The sequence below is a fragment of the Panonychus citri genome, unplaced genomic scaffold, assembly GCF_014898815.1.
Source record: "Panonychus citri isolate SS breed McGregor unplaced genomic scaffold, ASM1489881v1 Contig00045, whole genome shotgun sequence".
NCBI classification, from domain to species: domain Eukaryota; kingdom Metazoa; phylum Arthropoda; class Arachnida; order Trombidiformes; family Tetranychidae; genus Panonychus; species Panonychus citri.
This window is the reverse complement of record NW_026515450.1, coordinates 437,672-462,244: the sequence shown is the minus strand read 5'-3', so window position 1 is coordinate 462,244 and position 24,573 is coordinate 437,672. Positions and strand designations below refer to the sequence as shown.

Below are 24,573 nucleotides of genomic sequence, written 5' to 3'. Positions count from 1 at the left end.
ACAAAATTTAGAATTCAAGTATCGATATTTTTATATCGATACATTGGATGGTAGAGAAAGAGAATAAAAAGAAAAGCGGTAAATTGAAAAAGGAAAAAATTCGAAAACAAAAGTTAGTTGAATGGAACAACAGATGGCGCAGTTTTTTTGTTCTTTTTTTTGTTCTGGTTCTGATTCTGATTCTGATTCTATTTTTGAAATTGAGAAAAAAAAAGTTGTATTAAAATAGAAGATGATAAATCTGAGGATAATCAGTGTTCAGTTAAACTCTCTTCCTTCTTGTTGTTAACAGTAAACTCTTTTTCCATAGTGTATTGAGTTGTTTTGTTTGGAGAAAAATTATCTTGTTTATTTTCTCGAATTTTTCTTTTTTCGTTTCTCTTTATTTTCGCAATCATTTTAATTGTGTGTTCAATTTAACACGAAAATTTAATCATGTCTTCATCTCCATCACCTCAACCACCAACATCTACAGTTAATCAACCAGTGAGAAAATTTCTTTCTCGTTCCAATCAACTTTCCAATAGGGTTAAAGGTTCCCTAGCATCTAAAACTTGTAAACAATTTCTCGCTGAAATGATTGGTACCTTTTTCGTAATCGTAAGTTGTAATTAATCAGTAATAACAATTAACCTCCAATTTTAGTAAACAGGTTAACCTTTAACCTCTTTTGTTTACATTGTCTGTGATTCTATTCAGGCCTTGGGTGATGCAGCGACCGCAGCATATAAATTAAGGACTCAACAAGGTGATCGATTTGATTACATGGCGGTTAATTTTTGCTTTGCCACCGGTGTTTTAATTGGTGTATCAGCGACCATCTCAATCTCAGGTAATTAGATCAATCAACTGAATTAACTCACTTTCATTTGTCTAATTACTCTTATCCTTAATCATCATCATCATAATCATAATCATAGTATTATTATTATTGTTATTACCCAATAGGTTTTTTTTTTGTTCATTGATTAGATTTGTTAACTTTTCATTAATACAATTAGCACTAAATTGATTAGCCTGAATTAATAAATTGGATTAGATTCTAATTTTTTTCAAGTTTATTATTAATTGTTTTCCCTCTAAATATTATATCTTATCATGGACAATCAGTTAATCACTTGTTTCCATTTATTTATCATTAAGGTTGTAAAGAAAACTTTTACTTAATTAATACAATTCTGAGTCATTATACTATCATAATTAACTAATTGTGATCAGTTAAATTGTGATTTGTTTTTTTTTGCTGTTTTCATCACCAATTCAATCAATTTGATTGTATTCAAAGTTACATTTTGTTATTTTGTTATTTTCATCATCATTATTATTACCATTGTTATCCAATCGTTTGTTAATGATGAACAATTTATTTAATCAACAATCGTATTGTAACAATTTAACATCTCATGTGTGATTCAATTTAAACGGTATCTTAATGGATTAGGATAGTAAGTGAGAAACAAAAAATTAATGAGAAAAAAAATCAAGTTCAATGAACGTAAATACATCCTCTTGGTTAATCAATGAAACAATTTAATTAAATCTCAAACTAATTGTCATGTCAACTATCAAATCATATATACACACACACACAATTTATTTCATAAAAGTTGAAAGGTTAATCATCATAATCATCGCCATGATGATGATCAGCATCATAATAATCACATAATTATATTAACAATTAGCAGAAAATGAATGAATAACAATTGTAATATCTAATTTGGTGTTGATGAAATGTTTAATTTTACAATTAAAGATGAACAAAAAGAAACTGATGAAATGATTAATCAATCGTATCATCAAGTAATCATATCTTAAACCATCACCAGCAAATCAGTAATACAACAAATTTTCAGACAATCATGATCAATTTTGATTCAATTGCCTTCCTAGTTTATCATCAAAGTCATTCACACTTACACAATATCAATTGTTATCATTGTTAATCAATTGACAATGATGCTCTTGATTGTGAAGGATAACCGTGAAGTTAAGGAGTAGATGATTAAAAAAAGCACCAATCTCATCAATGTTTAACAATCAAGAAAAAAAAAGTTGATCCTCTAAATCAAAGTCAAAGTAAAATCGTAACAATTAATGAAACAAAACTTGATTTCGTTGTGAAAAAAAAGTAACGGTAAAAACGATTGATGGATAAGCCTAAAAACAAGTCTAACCTTTTTTTTTTCATTCTTATTATCATGATAACTTAACGGTTAATATTGATCTTGACCTAATTATTGACCTAATCAATTCTAATAATAATCTTAATCACAATAATACCAATTAGCATCTAAATTATTAACCCCTTTCCGATTCTTAATCAACAACAACAACAAGTAACTACTCTTAGTTTGAGACTTTTATTTTCACCAATTATATGTTAATCAACTGTAATCAACGAATTGATTATTTCAATTGATTCTTGATGATGATGATGATGATTGACCTGTCTCTCATTAAGATTGAATGAAAATGATGTTTACCTTTGATTGTTGTTGACTATTGGGCTTACAATTTACTGATTTTCTTAAAATAAATCCTGTTAATCAATTGTAATTTTGATTTATTTAAATTGTTACAACCACTACAATTACAAATGTAACTGGCTGATCTGTCTGTAAATCACAATTATCCTGCTGGTATCAATTTGTCATTCATTTGAATTGTTACACAATTAAAATACAATGGTAATGATACAATGACAATCAACAACAACAAGATTGTTAAGATTATGATTAAGATTTGAAAAGGATAAACAATCAATTGATTTTTTTTTCTTACTTTTTCCATTTCATGTTTAATTTTTTTTCTCTCTCTTCTTCAACAATTTATTTCTACAACTTTTATATATAATAATATCACTTGATTGATCTCTTGATTGTCAGAATTAACTGTAAATTGAATAACCGGATTTATCTAACAGTGAACACACACTCATCCTCATCAACACAATTATCGTCACAATGACCTGGTTTTTTTTATCATTAACTTTGATCATCATTATCATGGTTTCAGTATTTGATTAACATTGAATTTTGGGAGAAGATGAAAAACAAAAATTCAGTTGATTAACTCATGATTCTGATGGTGTTGCTCATCATCAGAGTGATGAGGATGCTAAAGGTCTGAGCCCGTTAATTGTCCTCCTCATTTCCTTATCCGTTCCTCCTCCTTTTGAACTCTTTCTTTTCCTCTTTCTCATCCTTATCATCATCATTTATCATCTTCCATTTTGTGTGTGGTCTTTTCATCTTCATCCATCTTAAATTCACCCCTTTCCAAATGAAGATTAAGATCTGAATTCTGAATTCTGATCAACATTTAATGAGATAATTATTTATCACCATATCAACTATATAATATTCACTTTGATTAAAGTTGATTGTCCTCTTCAATTTCGTAGTTGATTAGTTAACAAATTTTTAATTATCTGTCATATTTTTTCAATTCTATCAGCAATTAATCCTCTTAATCCGGTTTAAATTTGAATGAACAAATTGAAAACTCTTGATTCATTGTATCAAAAAAATTTCCTCACTTCTAATTTCATGTCTCTCTCTCTAATCATGATTAAGATAATGATGACAATCAATTTGATGACAACAGTTGATTTGTCAAAGAAATGCTTTGATAAAATAAACTTTGTAATCCATTTGCCTTATACCTCCTTTCGGGCTGATTATCAGGATGTTGTTACTTGATTAAAGTGATAATATTACAATTAGACAGTTAATATCAAGGTTAATTGTTTTAATTTTAATTACATCAAACAGCAAATATTTACCCTTGATCAAGAATCAATTTCCAATACATTAAAAATTCAGTTCATTAGTCTGTCAAAAATGAACAACAGTCAAAATGTTTTTATTAATACATGAAGATCATTAATCACAATTAAATTGATATTATTGAAATGAATCATATTTATATTATTCAATTGTTTTCATACAATTTACTAATTGTTTGTTTGCTTGAATATAAAACAGGAGCTCATCTCAATCCAGCAGTAACAACAGCAATGGCGGCAATTGGTAAATTCAAATGGTCAAAAGTTTGGTACTATCTTGTTGCCCAGTACGTTGGGGGAATCCTCGCATCAGCTGTTGTCTATCTTGACCATTTCGAGGCGATTGAACATTTTGATCCAAGTCATCAGGCCAATATAACCGGTGAAATATTTGCCACTTATCCAGCTCGTTTTGTTACAATTCCAGGAGCATTTGTTGATCAGGTAAATGAACAATGAATAATTAAGTTAACGATAATCATGGGGATGAATAAAACTGTTCCCATAACAATTCAATGAATTTCAAGTTAATCATTATTTTCAACTTTTCTTCTTCTTCTTAATTTTCTGATAACCATAATTATCGGTAATCAGATGATTGGTACTTCATTACTATTATTTGGTATTCTCGCAGTTTCAGACGGAATTAAGGCTCCACTAATTGCTCAACCTGCTCTTTTCGCCGTTATTATCACCGGAATTCCAACAGCATTTAATTACAATTGTGGTGCTATTCTCAATCCCGCCAGGGATTTTGCTCCTCGATTGTTTTCCGCTCTTGTTAGATACGGATGGGAACCATTCCAGTAAGTTATCATCATCATTATCATCCTAATCACCATCATGATAATCACCATTGTCTAGGAATTGTCTTGCTGACAATCAGTTATTATCTTATTGATGATGATGATGATGATGATTATCATTCAATTCAATTGAACCTTTAGGAACTAATTTTCTACTCCATCAAATACCTTAAACCTTTTACCTGTTTATTTTCAATTGTAGACTAACAATCAACTCAGTTTGATAAGTTAAATTGCTCATAATCCATGTTGATTATTACCGTTATCTTAATCTATAACTTGATGATGATGATAACCATTGATTATCATGATGATAATTTGATGACCCGATTATTTGATTAATCAAACTTGACATTCAATTTCCCTCCTTTCCAATCAACCAATGAATATAAATAACTTTTTATTTTAAATTATTTCTTTCACTGGTCAACATTATTAGTTGATTGTTGTTTACTTTTTTTTGCTTCATTGTTCGGACAATTAATCTTCAGACAACAATCAAGTAACATGAGAGATAATTTATCCTTATTTATAGTTTATGGTTAACTTGATTATTCACATTGAATATTAAATATTGTCACTGACGATAATCAAATTAGCTTTCAATCAATCATCTTATTAATATTATCATTATCTTGCTACAATTAACTTTACCTTCATCTCTGTTGTTTATCATATGATGGACTGGATTTTATTTTTGTTTTTGTTGATTCTGTCAACTTAATTGTTGATTCTAATTGCTGATTATTGTTCTAAATTATTCACAGACCACTCGGTGGGCATTATTGGTGGGCAGCGGGCATCGTTGGTCCTCATGTTGGTGGTATACTCGGTGCTTGGTTATACTTATTGACTGTTGATCATGAAGCTTTAAAGGAGACTACAAGTGGAGTTAAATCAAATCCTAATCCAATTCACAATCAACAAGAATCTCCAGGTTAGTTAATTGTTTGAAAATTTGCAGTGAAATTTAATCAAATCGATTAACTTTAATTGCTTACAATTTGTTACTATTATTTTGTTTCATTTGCTATTTTGTTGAACGTCAAACTTTAATTGTTTGTGTATTATTATTATTGTTGTTTACGATTCTAATTAGTTTAGTTTCAATTGTTTAAATTAGTTGATTGTTATTGGAAAACAAAAATGAATCCAATTTATGTCAGTTAATCAGGATAATAATTGAATTAAGTTTGAATAATCTTGAGCCTTTAATTTTTTGTTGTTTAATTGTTTTCTGAAGATTCATCAAGTTTTTCATTCAATTTATGATTTAAATTGTTTATTTTTATTTGTAAACAACAATTTGATTGGGAAATTGTAACTCAATTAATTCAATTTAAAGTTAATCATCATTACCCTTGATCCGTCCTCTTGATTGTCTAAAGATTAACAGCAACAATCAATCAATCAATGATTCATCTAATTTAATTTGATTTAAAATTGATTGTAATTCAATCCCTGTTTGTTTTTGTTAATTTTAATTGTTTGAAAATTCAGAATGAAAAAATTATCAATGATAATTAATAGTAAATTCATTTTCAGGTACATCAGATTATTGGATTAATGACAATCAAGACTACAACAATTTAGTTGATCATCGGAAATCATTTTTTAATCACTTAACTGATGAAAGAGCACCTCTACTTGGAGACTGTATTAATTAACTAATTAACAATTAACCTTTTTAATTTATGCTTCTCAATTTTTACTAATAACAATTTCCAACTAATTTTGCTTAACCCTTTTTTTTTATCCCTTACAATCAATTTTAATTGTGTCCAGTTGATTAACAACATTTCCAATAACTAACATTAACCTTTCTGCATGTAAATTTATCAATTAATTAAATTAATCAACAATTAACCTTAATATAAATGCTTCTCGCTAACAATTAACCTTTACTTTGATTCCTGATTCCTATTACAATTAACTTAATTCACCTTAATTCCCATGTTGTAAAATATTAATTGTAAACAATTTCTTCACCTAAATTAACACTTAATCAACTAATCAAGGTGTTTAAAGAGCAATTTTTTGCTTAATTATTTAGCAACAATTTGATGATACAAGAATCCAATTAAATATTATCCAATACTTGATGATCAAAGTTTAACTTGATGAGGTTAAATTAATCATGATTAACTTTGATTATAAATTAGTTAATTAAAAGTTTAATCTTAAGTTTTGATCAATTAAAAAAGTTTCATGTTTTCAACAGTTGAAACAACAAATTGTTTCATCAATTGTAACAATCAACTTATTCACTGGTTTCAATTGATATTTATAACTTTCCAAGTTAATTACAATTTAAATTAAACTTTAATCTTGCAATTTAACTAATTGTTAACTAGAAATAATAAAAAAAAATTAGAGCAAATTAGATAAAAAATTAAACCGGGAAAACAATTAACATGAAGGTGATTGATTTAATTGTTTATCTCTATCATTGATTTGTTTGTGTTGTTGATTTCTAACCTTGATTAAATTGTTACCAATCAAATCTGATTAATTGATTATTAATTATCTCTCTCTCTCTATTGATTATCATTAACAGATCTCAATTTAAAGGATGTTAAGGAAAAATCCAATGGAGGCTCAATTGTCCCTCGAATTGCAGTTGAATGATCACAATTAAATTAATTGTCATAATTTAATGTTTATATTTTTTCATAGACACAATTAACATTATCGTCTTATAATTGATCATGTTGATCATTTAATTGCAACAATCAAAACAAAGCAACAACAACAACAACAACAAACCTGATTTTACTTAATCTTCAACCACCTACAACAATTAACTTAATCACCATTGTGATTAATCATATTAAGGGCTAATTTTATCCTAAACAATTAATTAATGACAAAAGTTTTTCTTTTCTTACATTTAATTGTGATCGTAAATGTAATCAACAATTAACTCTTGTCTTGAGACTTTACATCTTAAGTTTGGTTTTTTTTTGCTCATTTGTCTTTTTTTGTTTAGTTAATTAATTGATTATATTTGTTAAATTATCATTTTGATTAACTAAATTCATCTTATAATCTTTATATATGTCATAACAATTAACGATTTGTATTCAGCAACAATTTATTATGAATCTCAATGGTAATTAAGACTCGAATTACAATTTTCACCCTCTGTTAATCAAACACTGAATTATGATTTACATTTTTGTCTAATCAACAATTTAAATTGGTTAATAAAATTAAATTAAATTTTCTCTTGGAATCAAACAATTTAACCAACAATTAAAATCTAATCAAACGAATGGAGCGCCATCTGTTATCATCAATGTTCAATCGTAAATTAGATTAACTTTTAATTTAGTTGGACAATTATTCCAATGGATTAGTTGATTTTTCTAATCAAAATTCAATTGCGAATTGAGAAAAATTGATTAATCACTATTACGTTTGATTGATAATCAAAATTAATCCAAAATAAATAAAGAGATAAATTTATATCAGATGATTAAGTTAATTCCTCTTCTTGATTCACTCACGTAACCTTTGATTGTTGAACATGTAATTTATGATTAACTGGCCTCTAATAGTTAATATACCATGAAGATTATCAGAGTAATTAAAATTTGTGAGATAATAGTTTTTATGATCAGTTAATTTAACTGAATTTTTAATTGTCAATGTTAACCATTTGTTTTTTGTTTTCTTCGTCAATCAAACAATTAAGGTTTTCTAATGATAATTAGGTTTGTCTCTCTCTCTCTCTCTCTCTCTTTAATTGTGAGACTTGTTTGTTCATTTAATCATGGCAACAATTAGTTAATTATTTGGGTAGTTTTCCAGAAGAGTTTATTTCTTACCTACAATTTACTGATTGTTAGTCTTAAATCATTTACCCAAGTAATTAAGTTACTGTAATTTTACAAGTGGATCGGAAATGTTGTAACAATTAATTAACTAGTAAATTGTTGGCTAATTGTGTTTTTATTTTTCTCTATTTAATTATTGGGATTGATGAAAATAATATCAACGGTTAATTGTCCAAATAATTTAAGATTAAATTGTTTAAACAAATGATAATTATCATTTGATTTAATCAACTTTCTTGGGTAAACAATTGACATCAACTGTTTTTCATTGATTCATTTAATTATCTCATCATCATAATCAATCAATCAAAACTAATCATTAATCATTATCATAGGTGATTGTTATTGCTAAATTGTTGTTTGTTTAACTTTCAATATCTTTGACAATTAAGAAACAATTACAATAACAACTTGATTGAGAATCTTTATCAATGAATTTTTAATCAACTCATTTATCCCTTAATTGTTGTGTCAATTTTTCAGCTGATTAATTAACCAGATTGATTACTCATCAACTAATTATCGTAATTAATTATCATCATCATTGGTACAATTTCCTCTTCCTAGTTTACAGTTGATTAAGGTGAGAATTAATTTTCTGTTCATATTTAGTTCACCATCTCAAACAATTAACTAATCATGATGATACAAGAACTGATTTAACCAAACTAATTAACAAGAAAAGATCATCAAACTTTAACTTTCTAATTATTTATTCATTAGCAGCTAATTAATTTATCTAATTGAAATGATTAGCTAATTAAATACATACAAATATAGATATTGACAAATGATTAAAATGATTGATCAAATTATGAATAACAATTAAAACTGATTGTTAACAAATCATTGCGTTGAATAAATCAACCCAATCAATTGTTAAATTAGTTGAATAAATTTCCACAATTATGAAATTGTTCACAATTAACAGTAAATATAAACGAGTAATTAATTATCGTCATCGTAATTACGAATCACAATCAAAATGATTGTTAATAAGCTTCAATAATTAACTTTGATTGTTACTCTCTCTCTCTCCTCCTTATGTATTATGTTTTAAATTGTTACAGTTAATTGTTGGTTGATCACTTGAGAGACAAATACTAAACTTAAATGTTAATAGTTTACATTGAATGATTAACTAATCATAAGGTATTTTTTTGTTTCGTTAATTGTTTATCTAATTCAACAATCAACCACCAGTGAGAAAAAAAGATTTAACTAACTAATACAATCAACGTAATTATTGTAATGAATTGACACTAATCAACTGTCACTCTCTCCACCCACTTCCACAATTATCTTTAATCATTTACTATTAGTTTCATCTTTACCTTCAATGACTTAACAATTAATCACCAACAATTAATCATCTCTTAGTTAATAATCATTTTCAACCATTATACAGGATAGAGGATCAACCAAATTTCAACAATAATCAGTTGATAATTACAATTAAATTTGAAAATATCATCTTAATTGTTCAAATTCAATGATCACCTGGTCAATTAAATCTAATTGTAACCTGGAAACTAAACAATTAACCTCATCATTTGGATTATCCAGTTTGACACCTTAACAGATCTTGGACTTTGGTTAATTTATTTATCGTTTTCATCATCAATTGTGTTATTAATAGTTTCTTAATTGTTTCGTTCATTTTTTGCTCAGTTTCTTGTTGTTGATTAACTAATTGTTCACAATTAACCATGTCTTCGTTGGCAATTATGGCTGGTATTGGTTTCGTTTGTGCTTTCTCATTGACATCGTTTCTATTATATTTTGTATGTAGACCAGTGGTCAGAACAATTAACCGTTGCTCTGATAGGAAAACTAAATTAGCAGCAATTAATCAAATACCTTTATCACAATCTCGTGATCGGACCATATCAACAATTTGTCAAATGGTTTAATCAACAATCAATCAAATTTATTAAGGATCTGGTCATTCATCAACTAATCTTCATCATCCAACAGTAATTAGTAAATTGTGTGTTGTATTTAAGTAACTTTATCACAACAATTAATCAAACTATTATATATTTATTATACTTAATCAATGTTCAAACAATCAAATTTTATTTATTCAACTGATTAATTGTTTTAATCCTCACAAATATATTTATAATCAATTTTAACTATGACAATAAATAAATTGTTTACATTGACAAAATAAGTTGATTGTTATTGTGAAAAAAAAAGTTAATTGTTCAACTTGTTGATCTAAAGGTAAGTTGATAATCGGTAATACAATTTGATTAATTGCTTCAATGATCAGTTGATTTATTTTCATTCTTAATCATAATAAGGTTTAATTTTTTTTCTCTTTCTTAATTTACTGTTTTAATCTAATCTTAATTTAACTTTTTTCTTTAATAAGTCAATAAGTTAATTCTTAAAGTAATCAACCAAATCGATTGATAACCTTAACTGTTGACAATTAGTGAAAAGTTGAGTTAAATTGTCAATTTAATCTTAGCAATCTAAAGTTAATTGAAAAGAAACCATGAAAATTGATTTGATTACTGTTTTAAAATCATCCCAATTTCAATGGATTATAAATATAACAACAAAAAAAAGTTGATTAACATTATGTTGATCATTTAAATGGTGACAATCAATCATTACAATCAATGGTTAATTACAGGCTGAATATATTGATTCACAATTAATGGGGTAAAAATAAGAAGATCAAAGTTTTTTTTTGTCAACTGAGATTCCCAATGATTTCTGAGCTTGTTTTTAATTTGCTTTCAAGTTAATTGTTGTTGATTAACCGAACCATTGTCTAATCGATTGCCATGGCCATCGGAATCGATTCTCACTCTGACCATCATCACAACCGCACTGACCATCATCACTTTCAGGTTCAATTGTACAAACTAATTTGCAAATATCTTCTCGAGAATGACCATGATTAACTGGTAATAGATTTTTAATTGAGAAATTGTTGTTAACACCTCCATTGATATTGTTGTTGGGATTTTCTTGTCTTTGCTGTTGATTTGAATTGTGATGATATTGTTGAGCGATTAGATTAATTTGCTCTTGTTTAATTTTATTACAATCACAATAAGATTTTCCTTCATCAGGATCTTCATCTGAACAAATGTATTCACATAATTGCCGACGAGTGTTTTCATCACTGTTGATTGTTTTATCGGTACCGTTATTATTTGACTTGAAATAATCTGATAAACTTTGAAAACCTGAAGATTTCATTGATTGTTTACTATTAATTGATTTACCTTGAGTTCTGGAGTCATCACATTCACAATATTTAGATGCTTCATTTGAATCTTCTGAGCAAATCAATGAGCACATTTGTTGTCTCATTGATGGATTAGTTTCTTGTTTAAAGTAATCACTTAAACTAATTTGATTGTGTTCCGATGATGATGATGATGATGGTGATGATATTAAAGAATCATTTGAATCACAATCACAATATTTTACTCCTTTTTCCGGTTCCTTTTTGCAAATATATTCACACAGTTCGGCAAATTTAACACTCGAATCTGATTCTGATTCTAATGAGGTTTCTGATGATGGTTTAGACGATCGACCCCATAGATTTAATTTCTTGAAAGACCAACCACCAGGTTTACAATTAGAATCAATGATTAAATCGATGATAATTATAAGAATTATTATTAATGATAATCTGATCAGTTTAAGTGATTCCATGTTCATATAATGTGATGCTTGTTGGTGATGAGATTCACAAGTTTGTTAACTCTGATTGATTATGTATCAAGATGATTGAGACTTGAATCTAATTTAGCTTTCAAATTGATGATAAATTTGATACAATTACAATTTAATTCAATTGTCTTACCTTGATTACTCCTGAAAGGATGAAAACAATATCAATAGTAAGTATTGAGAAGAGAGACAAAAGATGAAAGGTAATCACAATTAATACGAACACAATTAGTATACTATTAATCAAGAACAATTAAAGATGAATGGCCATGAGATTGAATATCCTCATGATTAAATCAAATTGTTGGTACTCAATGAAAATGAGAACTGAATTAGATGATTATCAATTTGATTGGAAGAAAATTAAAAATTTTCAATTAAAAGTCTATTAACCTTATGGTAAACAGTTTCTCTTTCATTAATCAGATTCACTGATTAATCAAGCCTTAAATTGTTGTTATATTATAATTATTACTCTTTTAATCAATTGATGCGTTTACCTTTTTCATCAGGTTTGAATACTTGTTGGATTTACCGTTAGATTGTTTGAAGAAACTTAATTATTATGATGATGATTGGTTCGTAATTGTTAATAATTACAACGTTTCACTTTGAATATTGAACAAATATTAATGATGATTTTTGATTAAAAATAATTTTCTCATGAAATTGATAACAAATATATATATGATATAGATTTAGATTGTGATAATTATGTGATGATTAGAGATGAGATTAAATTGTTGAGAGTTTTGATTCCATGTGGAAAATTAAACTTTACAAGTTAATTAAAGTTTTGATTTGGTTAAGTCTTTGATGTATTTGATGAACGATGGGTTTGGATCAACTTGATTGAGAGGAGCTTTTTTTGCCAAATCAAATAGACGCTCATAAACATTACCATCCTTACAACCTACAATTAAAAAGAACAATTAAATTTAATTGCTCATCAAATCATCTTGATTGTCTCTTTCTTACCTAAAGCTGACATAAGAACCATATCGTGTAAATCAAATGCATCGACGAGAGAGACCATATCAGGTCGTAATTCAGTCATGAGCGTTGATAATTCATCTTGAATTTGCTCAATTGAATTTAGATCCAATCCAACCGCCAAGAAATCACCTTTACTTTCAACAATCGTGAAACCGAAATAAAAACAGGCCAATCGTCGTAAAAGCGAGGCAATTGTGGCATCATATTTATCCGCTGTCGAGACCCAATCCCAGTATTTGGTTAACATATAGTAGATTAGATGAGATTTTGCCGCTTTGATAAGATCATTTTGACACTCGATCCAAGCCTTTTCATATGATTGTCCTTGGATTCTCATTCGACATTCAACTTGATCGAAAGCTCGATGACAGTGGTAATAAGCTGAAGCAGAAAACAATCGTAATAGACCTTCAACATCATTAACAATTCGTCCTTCGCTTTTTCCCAGATTACCAATATTCGGCCTTGTAACTCGATAAAGATAACCAATAGAAGTGGAAACCGTTTGATCGTTGGCGTGATTAGTATTGTTTGTCGAGGTTCGAACCATTTTGAATAGATAACGAGCTGTTTGAAGATACAAAATGGTGTTTTCACCCTCATATGTACACGCAGCCACCGTATTGGCAAAGATTCGTGGTAATCCGGAAACAAGGAGGAATCCATTACCTCCACAAGCTCGTCTACAGGTTTCAACAGCCGCTGCCCCAAGGTCAGTGGTCAAAGCTTTAAGACCAGAAGACATTGCATGAAGTAAAGGTATCAATCCATAATCACCTCTTTTCGACATGCTCTCGTTGACATCTTTGAAAGCGGTCATTAGTGAGATGAAAACGGCTTTACAAGCGTGCGATAAAGCGATACACGGAATTAACTTGTACCTTTGAGCTGAATAATCAATTATCTTCATTTCACTTGAATTGTTTGAATCAGGATTTGGACCTTGCTTACGAATGGCTGAATATCTTGTCGCTATTGTGGCCGCTTTCGAAATGTTGAAAGACATCATGTCAATGATGATCACACGAACAAACAACATCGTCCCAAGGTTAAGCTTATCGGTTGCTTCTTTAGCTTGGTAACATCCTTTCTCGTCAATGAAAGCGTTTTTCATCAGCATATTGGTTCGAGGAATAACAACCGAGGATAACTTGAGATAACCATTATCGGCTGCCTTGAATCCGAACTTTGGTCCAAGCTCACCAACCTCAATTCCAGAAAGTGGCTCATGAGTTTCCATATCACGAATTTGAACAATAAACGGATGAAGTCCCCGGTAAACACCATCAACGAACAATTGAGCTTGGACAATTGCGTGATTAGCGGTTTTACCTAATCCTCCAGGCCACCATTTGATAGACTCAAGGTTCGGTGAGTTAAGAGTAAATGTCTGATCTGAATGATTATAAATCGCTTCAGTCTGTAAACCTTTGAGATAACTTCCATGGCCCAATTCGGTTTGAGCATAAGTACCGATAATTTTAAGTTCGATAGCATCAGGTAACCATCGAGCTTGTTGTTCATCGTTACAATGTCCCATTAAGGCTGGAATGAACATCGCAAAGTGTAAAAGTAAAGGTGAAGCTTCATAATGATAAGCATCGGCGATTCCAAGCACTTCACGAGGATCTTCAAGATTAAATGCTTCGAAGTAAATTCTGGCCGCTTTAATCAATGCTTCGGTATAGATTTCAGAATGATCCAAATAATCAACGGGAACTTTTATCAAATCACTTGGAAATTCATCTTCATAAAACTTTTTTTCTGCGAAAATGAAAGAAACAAACAAAATAGATGGGAAAATTATTCTTATTACCAAACTCAAAGGTAACAATTTAACAACAATTAACTAAATATACTCACCTAACTCTCGACGTCTAAGAGTTTTTTCTTGATCACCTTCAAGAAAATAAGTCAACTTTTCGATATTAAAACTAGACTTGGACCTTTCGTCGGTAAGCAAAGGGTTGATTGGATATTGTCCTAAGATGGAGGTCATAGTTTGACAAAAGAAGGTAACAATTAAAAACTAATGATAAATGATGACTGAAATTTAGGTGATATTTAGGTGATACTGATGGTGATGGTTATTTTTTAATGGTGGTAAAATGATGGATCTACAAGAGTGACAACATCATCAACTACAGGACTGGTTTAACAAATGTCTAAAATGAAGTAACAGTACCGTGAAGAAAATAGGAAGATAAGAAAGAGAAAAGAAAGAGAGAGAGAGAGAGTGAGAGAGAAACAAACAGGAGGGAGCAGTAAAAAAGGCGATGTCAAAAAGATAAGATGAAAATAAAATGATATTGGACAAAAAAACAAAGTTAACGGATCCAATTGATGATGATGATGATGATTGTGATTGTGATGCAGAATCGCATTGATGTGAAAAGATGTAGATTGATACAGGAACAGTTAGCCTACAATGTGAAGGAGAGAGGGAGATGATGAGGATGAGGATGGGGATGAGGATGATAAAAATGTTTATCTTTGACGAATCTGTGAAATTAGCATCATCATCATCAACAGAAATCATGTATGCATATCAATATATTGATGAGATGATGAAATATTGATAATACATTTTGATGGGTTACAAGGAGTAAAGGTTACATGAATTAGATTGTCAATTGATTAACAATGATAACAATTGATATTGTGTAAGTGTGAATGACTTTGATGATAAACTAGGAAGGCAATTGAATCAAAATTGATCATGATTGTCTGAAAATTTGTTGTATTACTGATTTGCTGGTGATGGTTTAAGATATGATTACTTGATGATACGATTGATTAATCATTTCATCAGTTTCTTTTTGTTCATCTTTAATTGTAAAATTAAACATTTCATCAACACCAAATTAGATATTACAATTGTTATTCATTCATTTTCTACTAATTGTTAATATAATTATGTCATTATTATGATGCTGATCATCATCATGGCGATGATTATGATGATTAACCTTTACACTTTTATGAAATAAATTGTGTGTGTGTATATATATATGATTTGATAGTTGACATGACAATTAGTTTGAGATTTAATTAAATTGTTTCATTGATTAACCAAGAGGATGTATTTACGTTCATTGAACTTGATTTTTTTTCTCATTAATTTTTTGTTTCTCACTTACTATCCTAATCCATTAAGATACCGTTTAAATTGAATCACACATGAGATGTTAAATTGTTACAATACGATTGTTGATTAAATAAATTGTTCATCATTAACAAACGATTGGATAACAATGGTAATAATAATGATGATGAAAATAACAAAATAACAAAATGTAACTTTGAATACAATCAAATTGTTTGAATTGGTGATGAAAACAGCAAAAAAAAACAAATCACAATTTAACTGATCACAATTAGTTAATTATGATAGTATAATGACTCAGAATTGTATTAATTAAGTAAAAGTTTTCTTTACAACCTTAATGATAAACAAATGGAAACAAGTGATTAACTGATTGTCCATGATAAGATATAATATTTAGAGGGAAAACAATTAATAATAAACTTGAAAAAAATTAAAAGATAATCCAATTAATTAATAACAAAAAGAACAAAAAAACTGCGCCATCTGTTGTTCCATTCAACTAACTATTGTTTTCGAATTTTTTCCTTTTTCAATTTACCGCTTTTCTTTTTATTCTTTACCGTCCAATGTATCGATATAAAAATATCGATACTTGAATTCTCTTTCTTTCTCTTTCTCGGTCTCTTATTCATTTTAATTGACTTTTTGGTTGAGAATTTTTTGTTCTTCTTTCTTGTTTAATTGTTACAATTTAAATGTTTAATTGTGATTATTGGGTCTCTTTTAGCAATCATCTTAAATTACCCGATCTTATTAATCTTAAGACTTTTGCCAAATTCTAAATTATCTTATTGTTATTGTGATACAAAATTATTCTATCACTGCTGCTACTGCAGCTTCCACACACCAACATAGTCTTACTTTCACTTCTCTCTTTTTCTCTTTCTTTCTATTTTATTTTCTACTCTCTTTAGTGTTAATTCTCTTTCTTCCTTCTCTTTCTTTTCTTCTCTCTCTCTCTCTCTCTCTTTCTTTCTATTTTTCCCTTTGGTTTACACTCTCCTTTAACTTCTCTCTTTGGACCTTTTACTTTTTTGTTTCTACTGTTATCTCTCTGTTCATCTTCTTCTCTCAATCGGCTGTTTTATTCTGTTCTGGTTGTAAGTTTAAGGTTGGGAACACGAGATGGAAACAAGAATTCAAACCAATTCCAATAAATTCCCTTTAATCAATTTAAATCCAATTGAATGTAAAGAGGGTATTGACGAAGTAATTATTCCACAATTTATTCAATTTCCATCATCATTATCATCATCATCATCTCTCTCATCATTCTCTCATCATTCTCCTATTTTTCTTCCCTTCTGATCCTTTTCAATTTAGTTACTCTCTTGACTATTTTTCTCTCTACTTATTTCTTATTATAATCACAATCCTTTGATTTCCTTTATTTATTCCTTCATGTTTACTCTTTCTCTCTCTCTCTTTCTCTCTCACCAAATTCATCTTTCAATCCATTGTTTGTTTCACCTTCTTACACCAACTTTTTCTCTCAATTTATTTTCTCTTCTAATGTAACTTACTCTCTTTTTTTTCTCTTCAGCGGTTAATATCAACCCACCGTATTTTAATTCCTGCTACATCACCTGTTGTTACCACCCAAACTATCAATAACGCTGTTGCCCAGAATAATAATACAATTAGCATCACAAGTTATACAACTGCGTCAGTTGTTTGGGCTTGTCCATCTTGCAAAATTCCATTCAAAAGTGCCACCGAACTTCAAAGTCATTTGACGGTGCATACAAAAGTAGAAAAAAGTGTCCCTTGTCAACAATGTGGTAAATTGTTCGCTAGTGCTGAAAGAGTAAGAATACATATAAGGTTGGTAGAAATTTTCTCTTTATGTCATAACTAAGGGTTTTCTTTTATTGACATTTATCTTATAATTTGTTCTGTATTTTTTTGTGTGTTCTTTTTTTTTATTTTCAAGACAAGCTCATGGGGAGAAGTCTTGTGCATGTGAAATCTGTGGATCAGGATTTTCTTATAGATGTAAATTACTTGATCATATGCGTACACATACAGGTAATTATTTACATTGGTTTAAATGAATGTATTAGTTTTTTTGTCATCAATTTTTCAAGAAAATTCAAGTTGATTGTGTTTTTAATTGTTTATTTCTTTTTCTATTCCTCTTGTTGTTGATTTTCTTTCTATTTTTAGGTGATAAACCATTCACTTGTGAAACTTGTGGACGTTCATTTTCACAGAAAAATCACCTCAGAAGACATTCTATGATCCATACTGGAGAGAGGCCTTTTCCTTGTGATATTTGTGGTCGAGGTTTTTATCGTAAAGATAAATTAAGTAAGTAAATATTTATTAGCTTAGACAGCTGATTGTCAAAAATATTTTTAACTTTCAAACTTTTAAATAATGAAAATTTTGGTTTTAACTTTTTATTTTTAATTCTAATCAGATCGACATCGAAAAACTCACTTAAATCCAGGTGGAAATCGAGGGAATCGAGCAAACAACAATCATACCACAACTTTAGCTAATAATTTACCTTCATCATTAGTTGTAGCTCAACCTCAACATATTAATGTTAATTCGATACCATCATCTACAACAATCCAACTAATTTCCTTACCATTGGACTCACCTTTGGGAACGCAATTCACTTTTAATTCGGCACCAACCCATCAACAACAACAACAACAACAGCAACAGCAACAACAACAGCAACAACAACAACAACAGCAGCAGCAGCAGCAACAACAACAACAACAACAACAACAGCAACAACAACAAAAGCAGCAGCAGCAACAACAACAACAACAGTCCATCCAACAGCAAACCGCACCACAACCCCAACAATCTGCAACACAAGCACCTCAACAACAACAACAACAACAATCACCGCAATCACAAGAGCAGGCTCAACAACAACAAACACAAAAACAAGCACAAGTCCAACCATAAATGTAATAAATATATATTATATATACATACATATATTTGAAACACGAAAATTCAATTAAATGGGAATAAATCTGAAAACGGATTAACCCCATAGAATATAGTCAATGTTGCTTGGAAAGTAAAGAAAAAGACCCAACATCACCATATATACACAATTCACAATGACAAACAAAAAAGATCGTAAAAAAAGAGCTTATAAGCTTCTAACACTAATTTAACAACAAGAACAAAAAAAACTGCAATCAATTTTTTCACTCCAAATCAAACAAAAAAAGGAGCTTTATATTTGTTGAAAATACATTGATTAACTTAAAGTGTAAGACTCGACCATGTTAATCCAATTTTATTTAAAATTCGGGTCAGTGGTCTAGGGGTATGATTCTCGCTTCGGGTGCGAGAGGTCCCGGGTTCAAATCCCGGCTGACCCCTTTTTCCTCTTTTTTTGTCGACCCGCAACATTCGCATACAATTAACTAACCATCACAATCAATGGAATCGAATGGCAATCAATTAATCATATCAACACCAATCACTTGAAACGGTTAATGTTAAACCTGTTAAAACAAAACTGGTGATGAGTATAAAACATTATCGTTATTGGAATAAGTTCCCAGAGGATCAGATAAACAATCAACCATTTTAACAACTTCTCATTGAAATCTACTCACAATTGATTAGCATTTACAACTAATTAATTAATTTCTAATTAACTATCAAGTTGCTTTAGTTTTAATTCACTAATCGAAAGAAACTTTTCCAAAGGTAAATTTTGTTTCTTTTTACCTTTTAAACTTTTCTTTCCAGTTTTTCCTTGTTCTCTTAATTGTAACTACAATTAGACTTTGAAGTTTTGAACATTTTTTCACATTTACTGAGTTGATTGTGAATCAGTTTTTCGTTTAATTAATCGAGAAATTGATTGATTTCAATTGGAAATTTTAATTTCTAATTTTGGGAAGATAATCGTTTTCTCATCTTCTATTTCAGCCTTTGGATTGAATTATCAAATGATTCGATTGGAGTGATTAACCATTGGGTTGATGCGAGTTAATTTTCCGGCGGATTTAATCATAATTTAAGTTAATTGAAAAACCGAAAAAAAAATTAATTTTCTTTTGTTTGCTAATCCGTTTGGTGTCGCTTTTGATTCTCGAATGGATTAAGAGATTTGGATCCAAATTTTGGTTTTCTAATTTGATTATTATTCTATTTAACTATTATATTAATTTTCTACTACAATCAAGAGATTAATAGAGTTAATTTTATCAAATCTATTTTCTTTAAACTAGATAAACAATTAAACTTTTTACTTCAATTCTATTGTTTGTATAAGTCGATATTCTGATATCGGAATTGGAAAATTCTGACAACCGGTTTACTTTAATTCGATAATTAATTAATTAAATTTCGTCAAACTGAATGATTTGATTGTTTTCTATATTCTCATTGTCAATAGAAGATTAATTTTCTTATTAAATTGTTGCTAATCAATTGAAAGAATGAAATTTAAAAAGAAATATAAATTCTAACAGATATTCGGTTATCTTTTTTTCTACTTTGAATCCAACCGGGATCCGAATTCGACGCTTGGTCTTCATTTCAATTTCTTCTTGATATCAAGTCTATAATTCAATTGGTGAAATTTAATCCTAATTAACTTAATCACTTTTGTCTGATTATTTTTTATCTCTCAACTGATTTAAAATAGATTAAAGTTTTATATGGTATTTGAGGATGGATAAGATTGTTAATTGTGTTGATTATTTTCCATTTCTTTCTGTTGTCAATATAATTTTGACAATTCACTTGGAACCTCATTCTTTCAATTCAATCCTCTAGTTGAACTATTTTTAATCAAGTGTTTTCTTTTTGTTAATTGTTCAACTTTATTTCTAATTAAATTCTTATTATCATCTTTTCTGGCTTCTTGGAATTAATCATCATCCTGTTGTCTATACATTCAAACCACTCTACATACAGTTTAGAATAATTGAAAGAAAGATCATCTTTTATAATAGATTTTCTTTGCTGTAAATTTTTATTCTTCTCTACTTTAATTGTTTCAAAATCCTTTTTTTTATTCCTCTAGTTAGTAATTAACTTTGTCTATTTCAATCATTGATTGTTCAAATAAGTTAAAGTTGATCATGTTGTCTACAACATTCTTTCTAATTGCTGTTGTCATCATTGGATCCCTTGTATCTTTCATCATTCAAATAAGCCACATAGATGATAATCATTATGAGGGTGACATTTTTAATCCACCGACAATCATATCACCTTCTCAAGATTCCGTGATAATGGGAGATAATCCTGATCATCTAATGTGGTTCATGCAAGTAAGTAATTTATCTTGATTCTATTTGAAGAAGAAGAAGAAAAATAATCAAAGAGAATTCATTCCATCTCAAATAATTAATCTTTCCATTTTCTATTCTTTTCCTTTTAGATTAGTGATATTCACTTGAGTATTGTTTTCGATCCAAAGCGAATCCCCGATTTCAATAGATTTTGTAGTATTGTCGTAGATTCAGTTCGACCTTCGGTAGTTCTGGCAACTGGTGATCTAACTGATTCTCGGACATCAGCTCCCTTTGGTTCTGATCAATTTGAACAAGAATGGAAATGGTATGCCCATGCATTGAACTCTACTCGAGTCACTGAGAAAACAATCTGGCTTGACATGAGAGGAAATCATGGTAAGCAAGAATCATCCATTGTTTAACAATCAACCCTAATCACCTCACCTGAAAATTTAATTTATTGTTCAAGTTACTTGAAGGTATCTCTTCAATTGCGATCATAAGCTATAACATTTTCTCATGAGAAAACTTTATTGTTTCATTATGTCAACATCTTTGTAGGTTTTGTCATTTCTCCAATTCAGAGACAATCATTAATCCATCAAAATTATCATATTCTCAACATTATCATTACCCTTTCATCATTGAGATTAGAACATGACATAATCCGCCCTCTTTCTCTCTCTCTCTCTCTCACTCTAGACTCATAGATCAATATTGATTTTTTGAAACTCTTTTCATTACCAATCACCATTTAAATTATTCTCTTTCTCTTCTTTTTTTGACAGATGCATTTAATGTTTATTCTTGGAATTCGACTAATAATTATTATCGTAAATATACTCATCGAGGAAATCAGAGTGAAGGACATTATATGTACACTTTGACCAAAGGTGAAGACAAATACAATTTCCTTGGAATCGATGCTTGTCCTCAACCTGCACCAAAACGACCCTACAATTTCATTGGTCATCTTAAAACAAGTGACCTGGACTCAATTAAACAACTTTTAACCAAAGCTCCAACCTCTAATAGTACAATTTTCTTTGGACATTATCCAACCTCTTCTATTATAACCCAAACTCCTGGATTAAGGAACTTAATCACTGGCCCTTACCTTTGTGGTCATTTCCATACCATAGTAGGAATGGTTCCCAAAATGTATGCAACCCAAAGCACTGGTTACCTTGAGATTGAAGTTGCTGATTGGAAAGATGAGCGAATGTTTCGAGTGGCCGCAGTTGATCATGGACTATTCAATTTCGTCGATGTTAAACTAGAACAATGGCCAATCATTCTTATCACTAATCCAAAATCTGCACTTTTTAAAATGCCACGTTACGAACCCTTACATCGAATCGCTAATTCAACACACATTCGTGTTCTAGCCTTCTCCCCAAGTCCAATCGACTCAGTTTCAGTTCGAATCAACGACGAACCTTGGAAGCCAATGAAAAGGTTCTCGAAAGATCAACCTCTTTTCACTCATCCATGGAATCCTAAGAAATACTCAATTGGATTACATAAGATTCAAGTTCGAGCATCGGTAAGTTAATCTTCCCAAAAACCAATAACAATCTAAACTAAACTATTTTTTCCTTCTAATTGTAATCGCTTAGGACGAACATGGTCAAGAAAATACAGAGATAGTAGAGTTTTCCTTAGATAAATCCAAGCCAGATTTTCCGTTCGCAGCTCGATTTTTGCTTCGAGTTTCAACTCGTGCTTTCGTAAGTATTAACAAAATCTGTTCGGTAAAACTTTAATTAATCAATGAACTTCTTTAGCTCCAATGTATGGCCATGTTCATGGCGTTCGTAGCAATTTTCCCTCTCTTTACCATGAGATTCTTGCATCTAATTGAAAAAGGTAAGTTAATCTAATCAATGAGAAAAAATAGCTAACCATCAATTAGCTAAATTGTTAACAACTCAAGTTATTGATTGAATTAACCATCAAGAAGTAAAAAAAAAATATTATTTATAGAAACAAATGATAGAAACCTTTAAACGTCGCAGACACAATTAATCAATCAGACATTAAATTGATCGTTTTAATCTGATGAACTAATTTTCTTACTTCCAATTAGGACCGGTTATCAAATCACGAGCTCGATCAAGTTTGATCTACAAAGTTTACCTTAAATTCATGGTTCTCTCATCAATCGATCATTACTTTATCGTCATGATGATTATCCCTATTTACGGACTAATTGGTCCTTGGTTTATTGGCGATTTACTTGATGGTCATTGGGGTGTTTGCTTTGCTTGGGGAATGTACATTGATGGAAACTGGATTCCAATTGCATTACCATATCTTTTCGGTAGCATTAATGTAAGTATTTCAATCGAAAGACAATTAAAAACCTAATTACAAATTGAATCATTTCATCCGTTGATCCATTTAGATGATACTTTTTCATATTCCTTTGGTTTCCTGGTTAAGTCACATTGTCCACAAAAAGTACGTTGGACTTTCATCTCAGTCGAAAGATACATCTTGGAGTGTTTTTCTTAAACCCCGACACATTATATTTATGCTTATTTTGGTTTGTGATGTAAGTAAATTGAATTAATTAACTAAATTGATTTCTAACCATTTTCTTTGTTTCAATGATTGATTTCAGGTTCTATTCAATTTCTCAATTTGTATGGCTTATGGTTTAAAGTCACTTATTTTTGGATTTGAAAGATTCTGGGCAATATTGGTTTACCTTTACGTTTGGTGGACTTCATTTTATTTAGAATTAACTGATTTTAAAAGTACCGAACAAAAAAAGGATTCCAAATAATCAATTAATAATCTTTTACTAAATTATTATATAATTTTGTTATTTTCTAGAGATTCAAATTTCTTTTCTGTGTCAAAGTTTTTTTCTTCTTCTAATTCATTTGTACTTCTCATCTTTTGACTATCATCAATTTAAATTGCTCTCATATCTTGGATCATCTTCAATTTACTCATCCTAATTCAATCAGAATCATTATAATTTGGTGATAATTGATGTGATTATATCATAGTGACAATTTAGTAGAAAATAAAAAAGTAAATATTAGTTTGTTTTTTTTTCACGATCAATAATTAATTCAACTTATTA

General features: G+C 29.4%; 4 protein-coding genes and 1 non-coding gene across 6 annotated transcripts; 4 read left to right on the top strand and 1 right to left on the bottom strand.

Annotated features, from left to right (window-relative positions):
- Window positions 1-232: 232 nt before the first annotated feature.
- LOC128398112 (aquaporin-9-like) lies at window positions 233-8,041 on the top strand. Of its 2 annotated transcripts, none has more exons than XM_053358925.1 (6): window positions 233-600; window positions 700-832; window positions 3,990-4,234; window positions 4,385-4,596; window positions 5,364-5,533; window positions 6,142-6,660. In XM_053358925.1, the coding sequence occupies exons 1-6, from the start codon at window positions 436-438 to the stop codon at window positions 6,261-6,263; spliced, it is 1,047 nt and encodes a 348-aa protein (XP_053214900.1). In that variant the 5' UTR covers window positions 233-435; the 3' UTR covers window positions 6,264-6,660. The 2 variants fall into 2 exon arrangements, with proteins under 2 accessions (XP_053214900.1, XP_053214901.1); XM_053358926.1 differs by lacking the exon at window positions 6,142-6,660 and adding an exon at window positions 7,154-8,041 and having other exon boundaries at window positions 238-600.
- A 4,738-nt stretch (window positions 8,042-12,779) lies between these two features.
- LOC128398102 (peroxisomal acyl-coenzyme A oxidase 1-like) lies at window positions 12,780-15,331 on the bottom strand. Its single transcript, XM_053358916.1, has 3 exons — window positions 15,000-15,331; window positions 13,119-14,900; window positions 12,780-13,053 (listed from the first exon to the last, which is right to left on the bottom strand). The coding sequence occupies exons 1-3, from the start codon at window positions 15,133-15,135 to the stop codon at window positions 12,929-12,931; spliced, it is 2,043 nt and encodes a 680-aa protein (XP_053214891.1). The 5' UTR covers window positions 15,136-15,331; the 3' UTR covers window positions 12,780-12,928.
- A 1,547-nt stretch (window positions 15,332-16,878) lies between these two features.
- Window positions 16,879-19,493, top strand: LOC128398158 (zinc finger protein 300-like). Its single transcript, XM_053358986.1, has 5 exons — window positions 16,879-17,454; window positions 17,789-18,069; window positions 18,179-18,273; window positions 18,412-18,555; window positions 18,668-19,493. The coding sequence occupies exons 1-5, from the start codon at window positions 17,371-17,373 to the stop codon at window positions 19,171-19,173; spliced, it is 1,110 nt and encodes a 369-aa protein (XP_053214961.1). The 5' UTR covers window positions 16,879-17,370; the 3' UTR covers window positions 19,174-19,493.
- A 36-nt stretch (window positions 19,494-19,529) lies between these two features.
- On the top strand, window positions 19,530-19,601 carry Trnap-cgg (transfer RNA proline (anticodon CGG)). The gene has a single exon. It is a non-coding gene; the product is annotated as a tRNA-Pro (tRNA).
- A 1,209-nt stretch (window positions 19,602-20,810) lies between these two features.
- On the top strand, window positions 20,811-24,557 carry LOC128398148 (transmembrane protein 62-like). Its single transcript, XM_053358975.1, has 8 exons — window positions 20,811-21,512; window positions 21,623-21,872; window positions 22,265-23,022; window positions 23,096-23,206; window positions 23,264-23,345; window positions 23,566-23,810; window positions 23,884-24,033; window positions 24,103-24,557. The coding sequence occupies exons 1-8, from the start codon at window positions 21,321-21,323 to the stop codon at window positions 24,265-24,267; spliced, it is 1,953 nt and encodes a 650-aa protein (XP_053214950.1). The 5' UTR covers window positions 20,811-21,320; the 3' UTR covers window positions 24,268-24,557.
- Window positions 24,558-24,573: the final 16 nt, after the last annotated feature.

What these genes read in the sequence shown, in the direction of transcription:
- LOC128398112 (XM_053358925.1), top strand. Translation starts at nt 436, where the DNA reads ATGTCTTCATCTCCATCACCTCAACCACCAACATCTACAGTTAATCAA. An exon ending in AGCGACCATCTCAATCTCAG is followed by an intron (nt 833 to 3,989) that starts GTAATTAGATCA and finishes AATATAAAACAG; the next exon opens with GAGCTCATCTCAATCCAGCA. An exon ending in CAGGAGCATTTGTTGATCAG is followed by an intron (nt 4,235 to 4,384) that starts GTAAATGAACAA and finishes ATCGGTAATCAG; the next exon opens with ATGATTGGTACTTCATTACT.
- LOC128398102 (XM_053358916.1), bottom strand. Translation starts at nt 15,135, where the DNA reads ATGACCTCCATCTTAGGACAATATCCAATCAACCCTTTGCTTACCGAC. An exon ending in TCTTAGACGTCGAGAGTTAG is followed by an intron (nt 14,901 to 14,999) that starts GTGAGTATATTT and finishes TCATTTTCGCAG; the next exon opens with AAAAAAAGTTTTATGAAGAT. An exon ending in GGTTCTTATGTCAGCTTTAG is followed by an intron (nt 13,054 to 13,118) that starts GTAAGAAAGAGA and finishes TTTTAATTGTAG; the next exon opens with GTTGTAAGGATGGTAATGTT.
- LOC128398158 (XM_053358986.1), top strand. Translation starts at nt 17,371, where the DNA reads ATGGAAACAAGAATTCAAACCAATTCCAATAAATTCCCTTTAATCAAT. An exon ending in GTAAAGAGGGTATTGACGAA is followed by an intron (nt 17,455 to 17,788) that starts GTAATTATTCCA and finishes TTTTCTCTTCAG; the next exon opens with CGGTTAATATCAACCCACCG. An exon ending in TTATCGTAAAGATAAATTAA is followed by an intron (nt 18,556 to 18,667) that starts GTAAGTAAATAT and finishes AATTCTAATCAG; the next exon opens with ATCGACATCGAAAAACTCAC.
- LOC128398148 (XM_053358975.1), top strand. Translation starts at nt 21,321, where the DNA reads ATGTTGTCTACAACATTCTTTCTAATTGCTGTTGTCATCATTGGATCC. An exon ending in ATCTAATGTGGTTCATGCAA is followed by an intron (nt 21,513 to 21,622) that starts GTAAGTAATTTA and finishes TTTTCCTTTTAG; the next exon opens with ATTAGTGATATTCACTTGAG. An exon ending in CTTGCATCTAATTGAAAAAG is followed by an intron (nt 23,346 to 23,565) that starts GTAAGTTAATCT and finishes ACTTCCAATTAG; the next exon opens with GACCGGTTATCAAATCACGA.